The sequence below is a fragment of the Fonsecaea multimorphosa genome, assembly GCF_000836435.1.
Source record: "Fonsecaea multimorphosa CBS 102226 unplaced genomic scaffold supercont1.11, whole genome shotgun sequence".
NCBI lineage: Eukaryota > Fungi > Ascomycota > Eurotiomycetes > Chaetothyriales > Herpotrichiellaceae > Fonsecaea > Fonsecaea multimorphosa.
Window position 1 is genome coordinate 558,922 of NW_015971645.1, and position 17,778 is coordinate 576,699.

A 17,778-nucleotide genomic window follows, 5' to 3' on the forward strand; every position below is an offset into this window, starting at 1 on the left:
CCAACCCGCAGCCGAGATCCAACTGTCTCGTACTCTCTGCTCTGTATAAACAAATCCTCACCGTCGTAGGCCATCTTTGCCCAGCTGCCATTCAACGTGCCAGTGACCACCTCTTCTTACTCCGTGCTAATCCTTCTGCACTTGGAGTAGCTTTGGATCAAGAAGCCATACACACTCGTTAACTAGGGTGCCTCTATCCCCATCTTTTCCTTCCTGTGTTGTCGGCCAGCAAACCCTCTTCGCCAATATGCGCTAAGATTTCCAAATATTCATTGCAACAACGAGCAACGTTCCACAATCCCCGAGCAACGATATCCACCATGGCTTCCCTCGCGGCTCTGGCTCAACTGCTGGATGCTAGCCTTGACCCTCGGCAGAACAAAGAAGGTATGTTAATTCCGGCACTCTGATGGTTGAATTCGATCTAACGCTACCTAGCCGAGCTCAAGATTCGCGCTGAAGAGAAAAACCCCGGGTTTGCCATCTCTCTCCTTCAAATCACCGCCTCGAGCGACTTCCAGTACAATACCAGACTTGCAAGCGCCCTTTTCTTCAAGAATTTCATCAGACGCAGTTGGACCGATGTGGAAGGCAACTACAAACTTCCTCAGCAAGATGTGAATGCGATCAAAACAGAGATCGTGGGGCTTATGATATCCGTGCCTCGGGGCATTCAGACACAGCTGGGTGAGGCCATCAGTGTGATAGCAGACAGTGACTTCTGGGAGAGGTGGGACACCTTGGTGGATGACCTGATCTCTCGCCTGAAGCCAGGTGATCCTGTGGTAAATACTGGCGTTCTCCAGGTCGCCCACTCAATCTTTGCGAGATGGCGGCCATTGTTTCGATCTGATGAGCTCTTCACCGAGATCAATCATGTCCTTTCCAAGTTTGCCCAACCGTTTCTCTCTCTGTGGCAGAGCCTGGATGCCTACATTGAGGCTCATAGCAATGATAAGGCTGCTCTGCAACATGCTTTTGCTGAACTCGACCTTGTTCTTCAGCTCTTCTATGATCTATCATGCCAGGACTTGTCTCCCGTGTTTGAAGACAACCTAGAGGGCATTTCCGGCTTGCTTCTGAAGTACCTGAGGTACGATAATCCTCTCCTGCATACAGATGACGAATCAGAGGCCGGTCCCTTGGAGAATATAAAGTCCAACATCTTCGAAGCATTGACCCTGTACATCGGCAAGTACTATGACGACTTTTCCAAATACGTCAGAAGCTTCGTCGAGAGCTCATGGAATCTGTTGACCACGACCGGGCCGGAGCCCAAAAACGACATCCTGGTCAGCAAAGCTCTTCAGTTTTTGACATCGATTGGAGGCATCAATGAGCAGGCGCGGACTTTCAACGACCCAAACATTCAACATCAGATTGTTGAAAAGGTCATTCTGCCGAATGTGGCGTTGCGAGACTCAGATGTTGAGATGTTCGAGGACGAGCCTATCGAGTTCATCCGAAGAGATCTGGAGGGGTCAGATAGCGAGACTCGCCGAAGAGCAGCTGGCGATTTTCTTCGTCAGCTTAGCGATCAGTTCGAACAGTCCGTGACCGGAATCGCAATGACCTATGTCCAGAAATGTTTTCAAGAGTTTGCGGCAAATCCTCAACAGAATTGGAGGGCCAAGGACACAGCAGTGAGCGTGTTCTATGCCACGGCCGCGAAGGGAGCAACAACTACCACGCACGGAGTGACCAAAACCAACAGTCTGGTGGATATTGGCGATTTCTTCTCCAAACATCTTGCCAGTGATCTTCAAGATGAGAATGCCCAGCCGCTGATCAAGGTCGACGCCATCAAGTATCTCTACGTTTTTCGAAGTATTATTACAAGGGATCAGTGGCAGCAAGTCATGCCGTTACTCGTTAACCATCTTGGTAATGCAAATTATTGCGTCTACACCTACGCAGCTGTTGCCGTTGAGAGGGTACTGGCCATGACCGACGAGACTGGGCGACCAGTTATCGACCCTGCGCATATTAGACCGCTGGCGAGCAATCTGCTTGAACATCTTTTCAGCTTGGTCGAAAAAGATCAAACACCACAGAAAGTCCAAGAGAATGAGTTTGTCATGCGGTGTATCATGAGGGTCCTGGTCGTCCTCCGAGATGGTATTTCTGCAGTGGCCGACAATGTACTGCGACATCTGACCACCATTACAACAATCATAGCATCCAACCCCAGCAACCCGAGGTTTTACTACTATCACTTCGAGAGCTTAGGAGCGCTGATCCGATTCACGCCGCAGACACAGGCGGGTGCTTTAGCATCGCATCTCTTCAATCCATTTGCCGCCATTCTTGCCAACAATGTCGAAGAGTTCATCCCTTACACCTTTCAACTGATGGGTGCTCTTTTGGAAGCGGAGCCGAACAGACCGTTGCCGCCGGAGTATCTGCCACTGATTGGACCCATTCTCGGTCCGACGCTTTGGGATCAGCGAGGCAACATACCTGCCTTAGTTCGCCTGCTGGTTGCCATTATCCCCCGCGCAGCCAACGAGTTGGTCAGCAGCAACCAGGTGGAAAGTGTTCTGGGGATATTCCAGAAGTTGTTGTCGACCAAAATCTACGAAAGCTATGGCTTCGACCTTCTCGAAATTTCCATCTCAACTTTTCCACCGGCAGCCCTTGAGCAATATTGGGTGCATATTCTGAACATCATGCTTACGCGACTACAAAGCAAGCAATCCCAGGCCTTTCAGTTACGGTTTGTCCGGTTCTACCATTTCGTGTCGTCACACCAGGAGAAGGGTCTTGGGACCGATTTTTTTGTTGCTGCTACGGATCGCGTCCAGCATGATGTTTTCCGCCAGCTGTACCTGAGCATCATCTTGCCAAAGACCCAAGAACTAGCTCGCCCTCTCGACCGGAAAATGGCCGCTATTTCTCTCACAAAATCACTCGCAGATTCCCAAGCTTTCGTTGAGCGTTATCCCAAAGGCTGGGGACTGACGTCTAATGCGCTACTCAAGCTGCTCGAAGACCCTCCGCTTCCACCTAAGGCCGACGACGCCATCGCAGAGATTGACGTCGAAGACAGCAGCTTTGGCGTTGGGTTTACGCAGCTGAACACCATCCGCCCGCCACCGCTTGATCCTTTCCCCGAGGTAACGGATCTGAGGCGATGGGTGGGACAGTATCTCAAGGCAGCAGATCAGCGACACGGGGGCAGAATAAGCAGAGCGGTCAATGACTTGAGTCCGGATTCGAAGAAGGTTCTGAATGCTTACATGACCCTCCAGTAGCACGGGTTTGGAGCACTGCAGGTCGAGAGAAGCATTCGTTCGGAGTGCACCGCCATCTGTCAGGATAGGTTCATGGAAGTGGAAGGATTCTTGCCGGCGAGGGGTTTGTACTTGACCGAACTAGTTTCATATACAGTTGATTGTCAAGGAAGAAAAAAGCTCCGTGTTCACTCACCCATGCTTCGTTCAGGACCTCAGACACAATGTCGTCTTTCAGGCAGGTTAATCATCATGTTATCTACCCTTAGCGGCACAGTTTCGATTCTGATCAGGAAACGGCCGAAGACCCATCTTTATGCTGCCGGAGGGACGGTTGATAAGCGAAATTGGAGGACTGTGGCTAAACCCGTGAGAGACAAGGCTGAAACCCAATTGTGCCCTGTGATTGGCTATGCACATTGTTTGAAGGATGCCTTATGGTCATGTCTCAAGTATCGGCTAGGGTACGGAGCTGTGATCACGGATCAGACGCCGCCAACCATAAGTTGACGGTAATGGAGGCTCCATCTCAGGTCTCTCATTCCTATCCTTCCGCAAGGGAGAAAGGAAGACGTCCCACACGTATTTTTGCGGCAATACGCCTATACCATACCTATGGAGAACTGAGCAATTCTCATGCCGGTGACGGCAGTTCAGCGGCTCTGTAAAGCGCAAGTCTCCAGTCCCTGTCGTTGACAGTGTGACAGCGAGCAGCGCCACGTGTGTTGGTCTTAGAAAATCAAGTCTCACCCTCTCCGTCGAGCAATGAAACGCCGTCAACAGACTGGCATCCCATCCATCCCTCATCGACATAAGCACAAGTGAGGAATCCTTCCACTCTCTCTTGTGGGCGACAATTTGACATGTTAAACTTATAAGACCGATCTGGGCCTTCGAACGGCGCCGTTGCGCCGTCGACCGCTCTTACGAGAAGCACTGGCCTGGTTGTTCAGCGCCCGAGAGTTGAGAATGGACTTTCTAGAGCCACGGAGGGCCTACACTCGGGCACACACAGAAGACATAGAACTCAGTAGCCCAGATGTCTACTTGGAGCAGCATTCTTTGGGGTCCAAGTCCAGTTTCACAACGACCTTCAGCTCGACGATCAAAGATGAATCGCCTCTCCTTGACGCTGATAGCCGTCCTGGTCGGAAAGGATTCTACATCTCAGGAAAATCTCTGAAACTCCCCTTCTTCGTCTGGCCGACTCGCCTCTACGGGTGGCGCACCGGCGCCCTCACAGCTGCCCTGCTTGGCGCGATATCGTTGCTGATCAATCTCGTGGTGGTCTCCTGGCTTGCTGCCCGCGGCCACGGATCTAGCCTTGTTGAAATCTACAACGGTCACTGTGGCAAGGTCGAATCCCTGGACATTTGGATCCACCTGGCGATCAACACGCTCAGTACTTTACTCCTGGGTGGTTCCAATTACTGCATGCAATGCCTCTCTGCTCCTTCCAGGGAGGATGTCGACCGCGCCCATGCGAGGGGTGAATACCTGGACGTGGGGGTGCCGAGTGTGAGAAATCTGAGGAGGATTGCACGACGAAAAGTAATACTATGGTGGGCCCTGGGATTGTCCTCCATACCTTTGCACCTCATGTAAGGATCTTTCGAGGCTAGAGTTCCAGTCATTCATACCGGTCCTGATCACTTGTAACAGGTACAATTCTGCATTCTACAAATCCCTTGAAACCAACGACTACAATTTATACTTTGTCACACAAGATTTTGTCGATGGCAAACCGTTTGTGCCGTGGGATGGTTACTCGGACCTACCCGACCAGAACGATATCCAGTCTTCACTCCTCACAGATCCGGACACATGGGAACGCCTAGACAACGACGCATGCATCCGTGCCTATGCCACGGAATTTTTGACCAGTCGCCGGAATTTGGTTTTGTTGTCAAATAACAGCACAAAAAAAGCGAACGAGAGTGTGCTGGAGGTGGCAGACTATGGCTCTGGGGACGTAGATGCCTTCGACTGGTGAGATTGTGCCTCTTCAAGCTTCAGCTTTGTCTTCCTGACAAGATATCCAGGATTTGCAACAGTGATACAAACATAGCGTCCAAGGTCGATGTACCTTATGGACCGGACGGCAACACACGACCATGCGAAACATGGGTTTCTAAAGTCGAAGCCATTGCAACCCGATGGCAACCCTACAATTTCGACGTCGAGTACTGTCTCTCTGAGCGGGTGAGTGAGAGATGCAGCTATAACGGCAACATTCCAATTATAGCGACTGTTCTGGTATGTAATGCCATCAAGATTGTGGGAATGCTCTTCGTCGCCTTTCGATTGGAAGATAATCCTTTGATCACGGTGGGAGATGCCGTGGAAAGCTTTTTGAACGAAAATGACAAGTCGACCGAAGGCTTTTGTTTGCTGAGCAAGAGCGATGTGGTCATGGGCATGCAGTCAAAGAGCCACTGGTCGCTTCGAGCCCGAGGGGGAGATGTCCAATCGAGGGCCAAAGTGGCTCGGCTACGCACAAAAATTGGGCTCCAAGCTGCCAGCCTTACACGGTGGTCATCGACCGTTGGCTTCCTGGTCCTGGCGTTGATCGTGGTGGCCGTCTTTCTGGCCATTGCAGTCAAGGCCATCCATTTGGACGGCTTCGACATTGGCGCGATTGGCTTTGGCAAAGTCACTCAGGCGGCGGTGATCAGCGGTTGGCAGGTCGGCGCCACTGGCTCTGCATCGTCCAAGATCCTCTCCGCGATCCTCATCGCAAACTTGCCGCAAACCATCTTCAGCTTCTTATATCTGAATCTGAATGGAGTATTGACGAGCATGTGGTTAGCGAGCGAATGGAGTAATTTCGCCACGCAGAGGAAGACTTTGAGAGTGTCGAGACCGAAGGGGGCACAAAGGAGCACACACTTCCTCCAGTTGCCCTACAAGGCTGCCGTGCCCTTGATGGTTCTCTCCGGAGCCTTGCATTGGTTGATCTCACAGAGCATCTTTCTGGCGGTGGTTGCGGAATATAACGCCGACGGGACTCTCTATGACCCTATTTTTATTGCCTCTTGTGGTTTTTCTCCCCTGGCCATGATTGTGGTGCTTGTGCTGGGAGGAGTCCTCGTTGTTGCTACTTTGGGGCTGGGGAACATGATGAGATATGACCCATCGATACCGTTGGTGGGGAGCTGTAGTGCGGCTATTGCGGCCGCGTGCCATCAGCCGAATTGGGACACTGACGCTTCACTGAAGGCTGTGCAATGGGGCGTCATCCCCGGGATGGCTGACGGTGATGGAGTTGGGCATTGTGCTTTCAGCAGTGGCGATGTTGAGCCTGTACGCGAGGGGAGAGCATACACTGGGATCACAGACGACAAGCAAAGTCTGAAGTCAGTCGAAGGACACAACAATGCCAAACGTCGAGCCCGACGACATGTGGTGTCGGACTGATCTCGAACATCAATACGATCACGACGACGGAATCCCAGGGACTTTCCTTTAGTGTTAAAAGAGAATTAGAAGTTTCTCTCAGCAACGTGACTTGACTATATGCATGTCTGATCTCGCTATATTGAGAAGCCATAAGATGCGAGTCGCCGACGAGGCTGTGAGTTCTCCACTCTGATTGGCCATAATCTAGCCGTCCCGGCAGACCTTCCTTTCATGAAAGAGCACATAGATTTTTTTGGCGTTTCTTCGAAATACGATCTTTTGCTGTGAGCTTGCCGCATGCGAACTTCATGGCTCGACGGGCTGTGCAGGTCGGATATCATGACAGACGCCGACATTTTAACAGACCAGCAGATTGACGACCTGCTGGCACAGGCTGAAGTCCGCCTGCGGGAGAAGTCAAAGTCCACAAATGAAGACGAGATCAGCTTGGAGATTGTCACACCAACAACGACATCCAGGAAGATGTACGCCTTTCGTATCTCCTGACCTGGATGTCCTCGACTGACTCTCGTTGCAACAGAATTCCTAAAATCCACCATGGCCTCGTCCGATCGAGATATATCAATGACAAGCAGGGTGTCGCTGAGACCAATGCAAAAGCCATCTTAGAACGCCAGCAAAGCCTGTTGGCGGATGGCCTCAGGTCTGTCGAAACGGTTCAGAAGTCCAAGAAAACGGTACGTGCCCCCTTGCGTTGGAAATAGTCTGGTTCACATGAGGAAATCTATTCCCATTCTCTTCTTGACGCAGATCAGCAGTCCATTCTGGCCTGCCCTGCACCCATGAAAGTATTTATTCATAGTTACTCTGACTGTACCTTCGATTTCTGCTTGATTGGACCTGTCATCGCGAGTTGTGACTCGGCTAATGAATCAACAGAATGACCAAACCAGTGCAGGCCCAGACTGGTTCGACATGCCCAAGACACACCTGACTCCTCAATTGAAGCGCGATCTGCAACTCATCGAAATGCGATCAGTGCTCGATCCGCACAGGCATTACAAGAAAAATAACAGGAAAGGCAAAGTACCGACATTCTCGCAGACGGGGACAGTCATTGAAGGTCCCACAGAGTTCTTCAGCGCAAGAATCAACAAAAAGGATCGCTCGAAGAACTTTGTCGAAGAGGCAATAGCTACCGAGAGGGAGACTGGGCGATTCAAACGGAAGTACAGCGAAATCCAGGAGTCGAAGACAAGTGGCAAGAAAGCACACTACAAGAAGCTCATGGCAAAGAGGAGAAAAAGACCTTGAAAGTGAGCGTGTTTGTGAAATGCAGAGATTCATGATGCCAAAGAGCCCAACACGCATAGGCTTCCTCCAAGCGTCGTTCGTGCTTGGTTTGACCGCACGGCCGAAGGAATTTTGCACGGCTGGTGAGTTGCCCCAGCCTTATTCAGGCTCCCATACTCTGCGGAGATCCTGCTCTTCTTGAAATCACTTCGAGCCACAAGAGGCAGGCAAGGGAGCCAAAAGCACCGCGACTACAGGAATGTAGCCGATTGGGACTCCGGCTTTGCTCGACACAGCCGCAGCTGTCGGCCCCCATCATTACCGAGGCCAATAAAGGCGGGAGAGATCCATATCAAACAAAACTTGCAGAGAGGCAGGCGGGTTGAAAGTATCCTAGGAGTAAAGCAATGCAAGGAACTCCTAAAAATGTAAGAGTTCTGAGATAATAGCTTGCTGCAGGCATCAGGGGGCTGCATCAGGGGACTGGGAGGAGCGGCCCAACGCCCAAAGATTTTGATAGCACTAACGTAAGATGATGAGAGGAGATTTGGGAAGGAAGGATACTTTAGGTACGCGGTACTTGGTAGTACACTGTGCATGCACCATGGGTTAGGTATCCTGACGGCCCGTAGCATGTGGCAATCGCAATCTACTTGTGCCTAGAAACCATTCTTTGCTCAGCTTGACATGGGACTTGATAATTGTTTGCTACTCGTAGTCGTGGCTCTCTGGCGTCCGCTGAGAAAAGGGTGCTGACTTGATTCGAGCCCCGTTGGGTACCCTCCGAGCCTCCTCGTCCCTCCTGCAGTGGCCATTATTGCTGGCGTTGGCCTCCCCTTAACAACTCCTTTCTCAGCGCCTCGACTTGAGCCGTTATGGGACTGTCAATCCAATATCACACCGTCCAGGCCGTTGCCGTCGGGCCTCCGACCCCACAGACCCGTTTCTCCTAAAATTTCCCATTTCTCCCAGCGACGGGCGTTGGTGGCGCCATAGAAGCAATCGTCCTCCAAATCCTCCACAAATCGGATGGCGCTAACCGAAGCGTTCAAGAGCAATCATCCCCCATCCTGTTTTTGATCGAGGCCATCTCGCTACTGCATCTGCCGGACGCAAAAAGAGATGACTTGGGACACGTGCATGACGATGAAGTCATTTGGAGTCTGTCCGGAAAGAGGACGCTGGCGCACGACTGCAAACAGGTTTAAGAATGCATGGTCCAGCTCCACGCAGCTCCTTTCAGGATGCAGCCCTGGCTGAATCGTTACGAATCACCTTCTACCCCCTCCGACGATCCATCAAGTCGGCTTGGGAAGCCTCCAGGCTTGGTGGAAACATCAAGAAACCCTATGTGAGACACGCCATCAAAGCAGGATTGCCATCGACCAAGCACAAAAAGCCCACCAAGCGACCTCGAAGCACGAAGCGAAGGCCTGTTATCTCGCGAATAATTCTCGTTGCAGACACCTTGTGCCTCGAGTTTTGAGACTTGGGGATTATGTCCCCTGCCACCGAGCCGGCCGAAAAAAGGTTCACATTCTCCCATCAGGCCATACCTGAAAGGCCAGGGCTAACTGGGCTCAGCAGAGGGTGCAGTGACGGCCTGACAGGCATCCGCCCACGTCTTTCCGTTTCCTGCCGCTGGCGTTCAAGCCTCATCTCAGGCCCAATCGCATCGAAGTGGTCTTTGGCTACTGGCCCAGTGCTGGGCAGATTGGCCAGTATCAGACCTGCGCCGCGACTCCGCCCCCATTGGCGAGATATCTTTAGCTGGCGCCACAAGGAGACGCCCCAGACAAATACTAGGCCCCTTTGAGCGCCCACCAGGTCATACCGCGGGCCAAGTCAGCTATAATCCAGAGCCTTTTCTCCTACCCAGCCCCAACCACCGACAATACGATAGCACGACGATTACTCGGTAGATCTACGACGTGCCGCTGCCGTTCCACGACTCCCTGACATCCATCATTCTGCAGACTAGGATTTAACCTGATCGTTGCCTTGGTCTGTTCACTCTTCTGCAGAATCCATGCGCAATGCGTGCGCGAGGTGAAGCCTCGCTGCGAACCACTAGCAGTACAACCTCAATGCCCCTCCTGATTGGAGAAGACCCGTGGGAGCTCGAAATTTGAAACAACTACATCTCCATAACAACCATGACATCTGTCCTGCGCCTGGGCAACAAGGACCGTTCGTCCTTCTCGTTCTTCAAGCGACAGAGCTCTGATAATACATCGGATGTTTCTTCCGATAATCTTGCCCACCGCCTTCCCGACATCTCACATGTCGACACTCGATCCTTTGCGGAACTATTTGACGAGTTTATGACCAAGGAGATCAACGACGTACCCAAAGTCCAAGTGCAAACTGAGGCAACACAGGCCCCCAAGTTGTTGAAGGACATCGCCTCCAACCCCCCGGCCCAAACGACCCTATCTACAAAAGCTTTCGATACCAAGGTCGACTTTTTAAAAGTCAATATCACCAGGAATGACTCTGCAGCATCATCTTGCTATTCTCAACCAAGCCAGAGGGATAGCGATTGCTCGCCCTTGGTCACGAGGCAGTCTTCGAGCTCAAGCTATACCCAGGAGCCGTCACCCGCAAATCAGAAAACGGTTACGTTGAAACCCACGCCTATATCGATCCCTAAACGACTGACCCAAGGATTTTGGGGCAATTTTACAGAATCTCCTGTAAGCGCTCAGCCTTCGCCGTCAAGGGCCAACTCTTCTCTGATAAGGGTCGTATCGGTGCCGCCAAACCTCGATAAACCACTTCCCCCGGGCCCAACCGACATAAAAAGAGCTTCCACTTCGGTACCGGATCTACTTCTACGTCAACCACTGGCGGAGCTTCCGTCGGTGTTTCCTATCTCAACCACTCACTCCTCTACCAAAGTACAGCGCACGTATTCTCAACCGAGCGTGATGGTCTCCATGAGACGGAGCTCTGATGGCGGTGCCGTATCAGAACTGCCGGCATGGTCGTCACGATCAATGCGAGGGCCTTCGTCGGAGAGGACTGCCAGCCATGGACATCACAGAAATCGCTCAGTGTCTGACACGGAGGTCCCGCATCCCGGACGTTCTTTGACCCAAGTTTCCAGGCGCCACACGGTTGATATGCAGAAGCTCGCTTTGACTGCCACCTCTTCCTTTCGCCCGAATCAGACAGCCAGAAAGCAGAATCGACGTCCGATCACTGCCGCCACCGCGGAGCGTGTTATCTACAGAATCATGTGCAGCTTGCACAGCGCACAAGACCTCCAGGCTACTGCCATGGTCAGCAAAGGCTTTTTGCGGACTTTTCAGCGCAACGAGTCCAAGCTAGTAAGCCATTTGATTTTCAAGACATCACGAGCTGCTTGGGAGCTTCGGCGGAGCATTCTGGCTTTGAAAGGATCGAATGACTTTCTCCTGAAGGATTATCGCCGTGACTGCCGAACGCTTGACGCGCTAAAGGCGTTCATCGTAGCTCACTGCAGTTCGAGCTGCAAGCGAAGCACTCTCGTTGGTCTTCTTGGTCAAGATGATGATAGAAAAGCTCGGGTTGATGATGCGTTGTGGCGCATATGGACTTTCTGCACTCTATTTGGAAACACGGTTGGTCAATCTGGGCCCGCGCAGACGGAAATCGATTGGCTCAACGGCAGCAGAGCGGCCACCAACAAACAGCTCGGTGCCGGTTTCGCTATTGGAAACGGAAAGGGACTGGCGACTCACGAACTAGAGGATATGAACGAGATGTGGCAGTGTTTACAAATCCTCATGTCGGGTTTCTATGGTCGAGAACAAGAAGCCAAGCGATATGGAGTCTTTGACAATTGGCACTTGCGAGACACAACCTCAGAGTCTCAACATCTCGTAGAGTGGACTTCGTATCTACTCGCCCTTGGTCCACAAACCGTTCTTTCATTGTCAAGCTGCTCGTTCGAACAGGCAAAGATGCTTGGCCTGACAAACTGGCCAATTCCACAGGCAGGTCAAAGTCGATCATCCTTCTTGACCACGGCAATTGCACAAGTCTACCAAGAGAGGGTGCTTGAAGATGCCACTCGGAGGGCAGCACGGATGTCGCTACGACACATACCAGGACAAAACTCAGTCCCCCGAGCCCCGGTCCATCGCCCAACCAGATCACTCGACGAACAAATGGTCAACTTGCCTTCCGCTCGCGCCACCATTCAGTCGCAACCGCTGCGGATTGATACCTCTAGCCTGAAAAGGAGACCAATCTCGACGAATGCTTTTGCAGAGGTACGACTGGAGATACGCCCGGACTGCGATCCTGCGAATGATCGGCAAGAGATCCGACCTGATTGTGATCCTGGTTCTAGGATGAACCGGGCATCACACCTTCTTCCGACCTCTCCCTCAACAGATCCTACAGTCTATCATTCGCTTTCAATGACTTCGACAGCAAGCACCAAACTTGGAGCTACGTTATTCCCTATGGACTATGCCAGTCCTGCGCCTCGAGTTCCTTTCCGGACCCCTGAGCCGGCCGCAGCCACAGCTTCTGGCATTGTGGATCCGGTCGACAAAGCAATGAACCTCTTGGTGCGTGAATACGGGTTTCCTGAGACGAGAGCGAGGAAGGCTCTTGCCATGTGCGATTCGGGTTCCGGAATTGATTTGCAGAAGGCGATCGAATTATTGACTGTCGATTCAAAGGATGCACAAAAAGGGAACCCTCTGCCTGTAGAGTTACCTACACCTGCCAGTGTCGCTAGTTCCAACAGACTGAAGAAGGCTCAGCCGTCAAAGGCATACTGCGACGGCCATTGCTCGCGAACGCCGACCTTCTCGCACTCCAGAAACAAATCGACGGGCACTACGGGCACCGGGACAGATGTCTCTCTGAGTCCGGTCTCGGCGCTTGGTGAAGAAGAGTGGCAAGACACAATATCTCCACTTCTTTGTACGCCAACATTGGGTCCTCGATTGAAGGCCCCAGTGGCTCGAGGGCCAAGCAAGGCTAAAGCATGGAAAGTGCTAGGAATGGACAGCCTGCCTAAACGGAAGAACTCAGTGCTTCATATCGACGAGTATCAAGCCAAAGTGGAAAGACGAAAGAGCATGCGCGCGAACACCAATGGAGAGCAGCAAAGTTCGAAGATCAAAGAGGGGCTCGGCAAAAACTTGCTCGGTTTGGGACTTGGTATCGGTAGTGGTGCTGGAGCGAAATCGGCGGAGGCACAACTTGAGCGTGTTCGCGAGGAAGAGAGGCGGAAGAAGGAGAAAAACCGTACCAGTTGCATGCCCAGATATGCCTGAGCTTACTCTCTGTGAACCCAGTGCGGCGTATCACCACGTTCATGAGGTATTTGAGGGAAGAGCGGAGCTGAGGCCAACAGCGTTTCCCTGCGATCAACGTTGCGCTTGCCCTGTCTCTATTCTGGCCATATTTTCACTTCTGCATATTAACCCCAGGAGTTGGATGTTCGACAAGGACATTCTGAAAACTCCACACGGATTCGAAAAGGGAACGAATCCTTCACTCATTTTGCGAATATATGACGACTTTCAGGCGAACACATTCTGCACATGGAACGAGATGACAGGGAAACAGAAACACGACACAAGGGACATGACACGAATCTGCGGAAATGCAACAATTGACGACCAACATATACAATTTTTATACTGATGACATGCACTTCTCGGGCACAAAAGAGCCGGGCTTCAGGCGAAGCGGACACGATACCTAGTACATATCTTTTATTTGTTTATGGGCTTCATGGGTTTTCTCGGGTTTCCCCTATCCGATTACAGGAGTTCATACTTTCATTTGGTGGCTTTCGCTCCGCAATCATGTTCCCATACCCACCGTCATTTACTGGAGTTCCGCCGAGAATATCATTATATACATTTCAATCACGAGATATATGAAGTTTCAGACAATAAACGAGAAAGGTCCATTCTTTGAGTCTTGTTCCTGCTAGGCACTCGACCTGGCACACTCGTTGTTAGCAACTACTCTTTAGACTCTTTACACGAGACCTTTCGAAGTTTCTTTTGTTGATCAATGCGCAGCACGATTTCCACCCAAACGCTACCCTCAATTTATGTCCACTTGTAGTCTTTGCCAAACCCAAAGTAATTATCATATTGTCACACGAAACAAGCTCTTCCCTCTGCATTTTATCAATCCAACGAAGCAAATAAGCTCAAATAGATACCCCAGAACAAGCCCACCACGCTCGCCACAATCACCCTCCTATTGACAGGCACGAGGGTGAAATTGAGGAGTGCCACAAAGGGCCAGAGCTTCCAACTGCTAATCATCAACGGGACTGTATCCCTCTCCACCTCGCGCTGTACGGCCTTTGCTGATTTCCCCTTGAAGGCCGCCATGGCGGCGACGAAGGCGACCGTGTTTACGAAAGCGCCCAGGGTTTGGTCAAAGAGGAATTTGCGCAGCGTGTTGGGGATGTGCAGCTGCTTATCCGGGCCGGTCGGGGAGGAGGAGGTAGTGGAGGCAGAGATGGGTAAGACGGTGTAGCCCGGGAATTTGTATTCGAGGTATTCTTGCCAGAGAATGTTGGGCGGGCAGGATATCAAGGTGAAGATGACGAATTGAGCCAGGGGAGCGAGTTTGATTGTGAACGGGAGTGATTCTCGGTAGGATTTTATGCCTTGGGCGGCCAGGTTTGAGACGGCCGAGAGGCATGCGGCTTGGAGGGTTGTGGTGATGAGGTGGGAGACCATGGTGATGGTGGTGGAGTGTTCGTGGTCAGCTCAGCAGGGGGAGGATAGAGGAAGAGGGGCGGAAAGGTCCTCGTAACAGCGACAGCGAGGAGTATGTTATGCACATGAAGAGCGTCGAAGAGTGAGACACTTGATAATGAAAGAAAAACGACTCAATTGAGACCAGTTGATTTCACATGCAAGTTGCCAGATTGCGGAGAAAGAGACAACTGAGATCGTGGAGAAGAGGCGCCACTAGTGCCAGAATACGGCGCAGTAAGCAGCCTTAAATGACATGCATTGAGTGTCTACATGTTGTACCGTATGTGGTCACGTGGAAGCCAGGTCTCGGATGCCAACGCATCCCACCCCCGCCTCCCAGCTGAGTTTTGATGCCCGAAGTGAGGCGAATCATGGGCTCTTAGCCCTTTGCAGTGACCTTGTCTGCCATGAATAGTACGAGGTACCTATACCTGGGAAGTAGCGAGGGGACAACATGGCACAGGCATGTCCCAGCCTCGCGGGCGGCGCATGACGGAGAGGCTTGCTGGGTGGCTGGGAAATGTACCGAATAATACTCGTTGATGGTCGTGGATCAAGGTGAGATTCGAACCGTGTGATGGGCCAATCTACCGACTACGGTTGATGATCAGGCGTGAGCGCCACGGGCAGGCAAATAGAAAACCACTGGCAAGAAAAATGGCCCAGTCATTGTCGTCCTTGGTGTGTTGTCTCAGCGCATCCGTCGACGCTCTGTAATTCGTCCCATTCGTCGCCCTGGTCGGTCGAGTGATGGAAGTCCGATTGGTTTGTCGGAAAGGCTTTGTTGACATGATGAAATTGAGATGGGCGAGGCTCTGTCTCGAGTCTCGAGGAATAAGGACCGAAAGACGGTAGACATCTGGCCTTCATGAAGCTCCGATCTCGACAGTTGGCGGGTTGCTTGGTGACCAGCACCCAGACACCCAGACACCCAGACACCCAGTGCCCGTCACCCAGGGATTCAGCTGAGCTCCATGGGCTAGGGTTCCCCGCGCTTGCGCTGCAGGCCCAGCTCTTCCCTTGCCTCTTCCCTTCTACCACCACTACCGGGTACTGCCAGTGTGTAAATACACCTTGGATTTCCTTCTTCCTACTCTCCTACATTCCCTCTCCCCCTCCACTCTTCCCACACTTCCTCACCGACAATCGATCCACCCTGCCCATCGGTAAATCCGGTTTTTCGCTGCTTCTGTCACTGCGCCGTCCATCGCGCGACACTGACCGCTCCACTGACATCAATTCGCATCCTCATTCTGTCCGGCGCGACACCCGGAGTTGGCTGGGTCGTGGATAGAGGCATCAACATCACAGCATCTTTTCTATCATCTTCTCTGTGTCCTCGCCCGTGTCGCACTCGCTGCCTTGCGATACAATCTCCCACATCGCTTCCTCTCTCGTCTATAGCTTGCGGTTGCGCCATCGTCGATATTGTCCCCGTTGAGTCCGTGCACCACTCTGCCTCCAGAAGCCACCTCCAGCTACGTCGAGGCATTTGGCGATTATGGATCAACAACAGAAGACGGCTGCTCCGGTCTACGACCTTTCTCAGGGCGGTCACTACGGAGCCAGCGCCGCGGTGAGTGTCTTCACCTTCCTCCCTTTGGATTAAAGTGCAGGCGTCTGCTGGCGCAGAAGAGGAGGCACACAAAAGGGCACATGGCCATGCGCAGATTTGATCTTGTTCTGGAGGACCGACATACTGACACAAGATTATAGTTGTCAGCTCAAGGCTACGTTCCTCATACCGAATTGTACTCGGGACTATGGTCAAATGTCTGTGATCATCCATCCCAACCCCAATGCCAAACACCATGCTCACCAGTCTGCAGATCAACCAAGGGCTTACTGGGCCTTCTAGGGAAATCCTGGCAACGTATTGGCAACAGACCATCAACCATCTCGAGACGGACACCCACGACTTCAAGATCCATCAACTGCCTCTGGCAAGAATCAAGAAGGTCATGAAAGCGGACCCGGAGGTCAAGATGATCTCCGCTGAAGCTCCCATCCTCTTTGCAAAAGGCTGCGACATCTTCATCACAGAACTTACCATGCGCGCTTGGATCCACGCCGAGGACAATAAGAGACGGACTCTGCAACGTAGCGACATAGCTGCAGCCCTTGCGAAGAGCGACATGTTCGACTTTTTGATCGACATTGTCCCCAGAGAAGACAGCGCCGGGCACGGGAACTCGAAACGGCCCAACACCAGCGGCCAAGCTGCGGCCGCGCAAGTTCCTCAACAACAAACTCAACAACAAATGCCACACCCAGACTACGGCATGCAGCATGGGACAATGGGCCCACCTGACAGCCAATACGGAAGACCCCAAATGTACCCGGGCCATATGGGCGGTGATGCGCAACAAGATCCTAGTCAAGGCTATGGTCAACCTCCGCAAATGTTCACTGGCGGCGAGATGTACAATCCTTATGCCCAGGGACAGTTTGGTGGCACTGGTGCTCAACAGGTAGGTGGACTTCCGTGATCATGAACCTATATCGACAACGGGCATGTACACCTCCTTGCTGAGAGCTATTTGCAGTAGACGCTGACTCGGAATTTTCGAACAGATGTACTCGAATCTCCCAGGCCAGAGACCACAAAGTCAAGGATATGGAGGTCCAAGGCCTGGCACTGCTGGCAGAGATCAGCAGGTCAATGAGCAAGGTTATGGACCTGGCTAAGGACCCAGATCAGATCGGACTCTCCGCCACCACCACAAGTGCCAGAAGATTTCAAGACTTTACCATTGGAAGGACCAAAATTGATACCACTGCCGTTTGATGAATTTGTTTGAATGCAAAACAAAGACCACTACGTTTTCCCACTTCAGAAATGGATACCACGAGCGAGGGTGACAGCAATATCTCACCACCAAGGACAACGCCGACCAAGGCAGAGAGACGGATTTAATAACCCATGGGCCCCAGCACAACACGGTCTTTAATGGACTGCATCCACAGCAGAATGGAAATCTTTGGTTTAAACTTCCCCCAGATATTGGTTTCCTCCCGCGTCTTTTGCTCCCTTTTCAGAGTAGAAGCCGATTCGTAAAGTGAACGTTTCTAGCACCGTACCATCCGCCTCCTCGCCAGCAAGCAGTGCTTCTAAGTCGACACAGAGCCTTCCTTGTGACGGATCGCGACGACGAAGG

The 17,778-nt window shown here is 52.0% G+C and overlaps 6 protein-coding genes across 6 annotated transcripts; 5 read left to right on the plus strand and 1 right to left on the minus strand.

Moving 5' to 3' along the window:
- Nucleotides 1-320: 320 nt before the first annotated feature.
- Z520_06198 (uncharacterized protein) lies at nt 321-3,254 on the plus strand (the record flags this gene model as incomplete). The annotated part of the gene is made up of 2 exons (XM_016776699.1): nt 321-387; nt 439-3,254. 2 exons carry the CDS (start codon nt 321-323, stop codon nt 3,252-3,254), a joined length of 2,883 nt encoding a protein of 960 aa, XP_016632241.1.
- A 948-nt stretch (nt 3,255-4,202) lies between these two features.
- Nucleotides 4,203-6,650, plus strand: Z520_06199 (uncharacterized protein; the record flags this gene model as incomplete). The annotated part of the gene is made up of 3 exons (XM_016776700.1): nt 4,203-4,834; nt 4,896-5,222; nt 5,276-6,650. 3 exons carry the CDS (start codon nt 4,203-4,205, stop codon nt 6,648-6,650), a joined length of 2,334 nt encoding a protein of 777 aa, XP_016632242.1.
- Nucleotides 6,651-6,971: 321 nt separating this feature from the next.
- Z520_06200 (uncharacterized protein) lies at nt 6,972-7,907 on the plus strand (the record flags this gene model as incomplete). The annotated part of the gene is made up of 3 exons (XM_016776701.1): nt 6,972-7,117; nt 7,174-7,330; nt 7,533-7,907. 3 exons carry the CDS (start codon nt 6,972-6,974, stop codon nt 7,905-7,907), a joined length of 678 nt encoding a protein of 225 aa, XP_016632243.1.
- A 2,135-nt stretch (nt 7,908-10,042) lies between these two features.
- Z520_06201 (uncharacterized protein) lies at nt 10,043-13,165 on the plus strand (the record flags this gene model as incomplete). The annotated part of the gene is made up of 1 exon (XM_016776702.1): nt 10,043-13,165. One exon carries the CDS (start codon nt 10,043-10,045, stop codon nt 13,163-13,165), a length of 3,123 nt encoding a protein of 1,040 aa, XP_016632244.1.
- Nucleotides 13,166-14,035: 870 nt separating this feature from the next.
- Z520_06202 (uncharacterized protein) lies at nt 14,036-14,599 on the minus strand (the record flags this gene model as incomplete). Its single annotated transcript, XM_016776703.1, has 1 exon — nt 14,036-14,599. One exon carries the CDS (start codon nt 14,597-14,599, stop codon nt 14,036-14,038), a length of 564 nt encoding a protein of 187 aa, XP_016632245.1.
- Nucleotides 14,600-16,121: 1,522 nt separating this feature from the next.
- Z520_06203 (uncharacterized protein) lies at nt 16,122-17,408 on the plus strand (the record flags this gene model as incomplete). Its single annotated transcript, XM_016776704.1, has 4 exons — nt 16,122-16,196; nt 16,337-16,393; nt 16,450-17,091; nt 17,214-17,408. 4 exons carry the CDS (start codon nt 16,122-16,124, stop codon nt 17,406-17,408), a joined length of 969 nt encoding a protein of 322 aa, XP_016632246.1.
- Between the last annotated feature and the right edge of the window lie 370 nt (nt 17,409-17,778).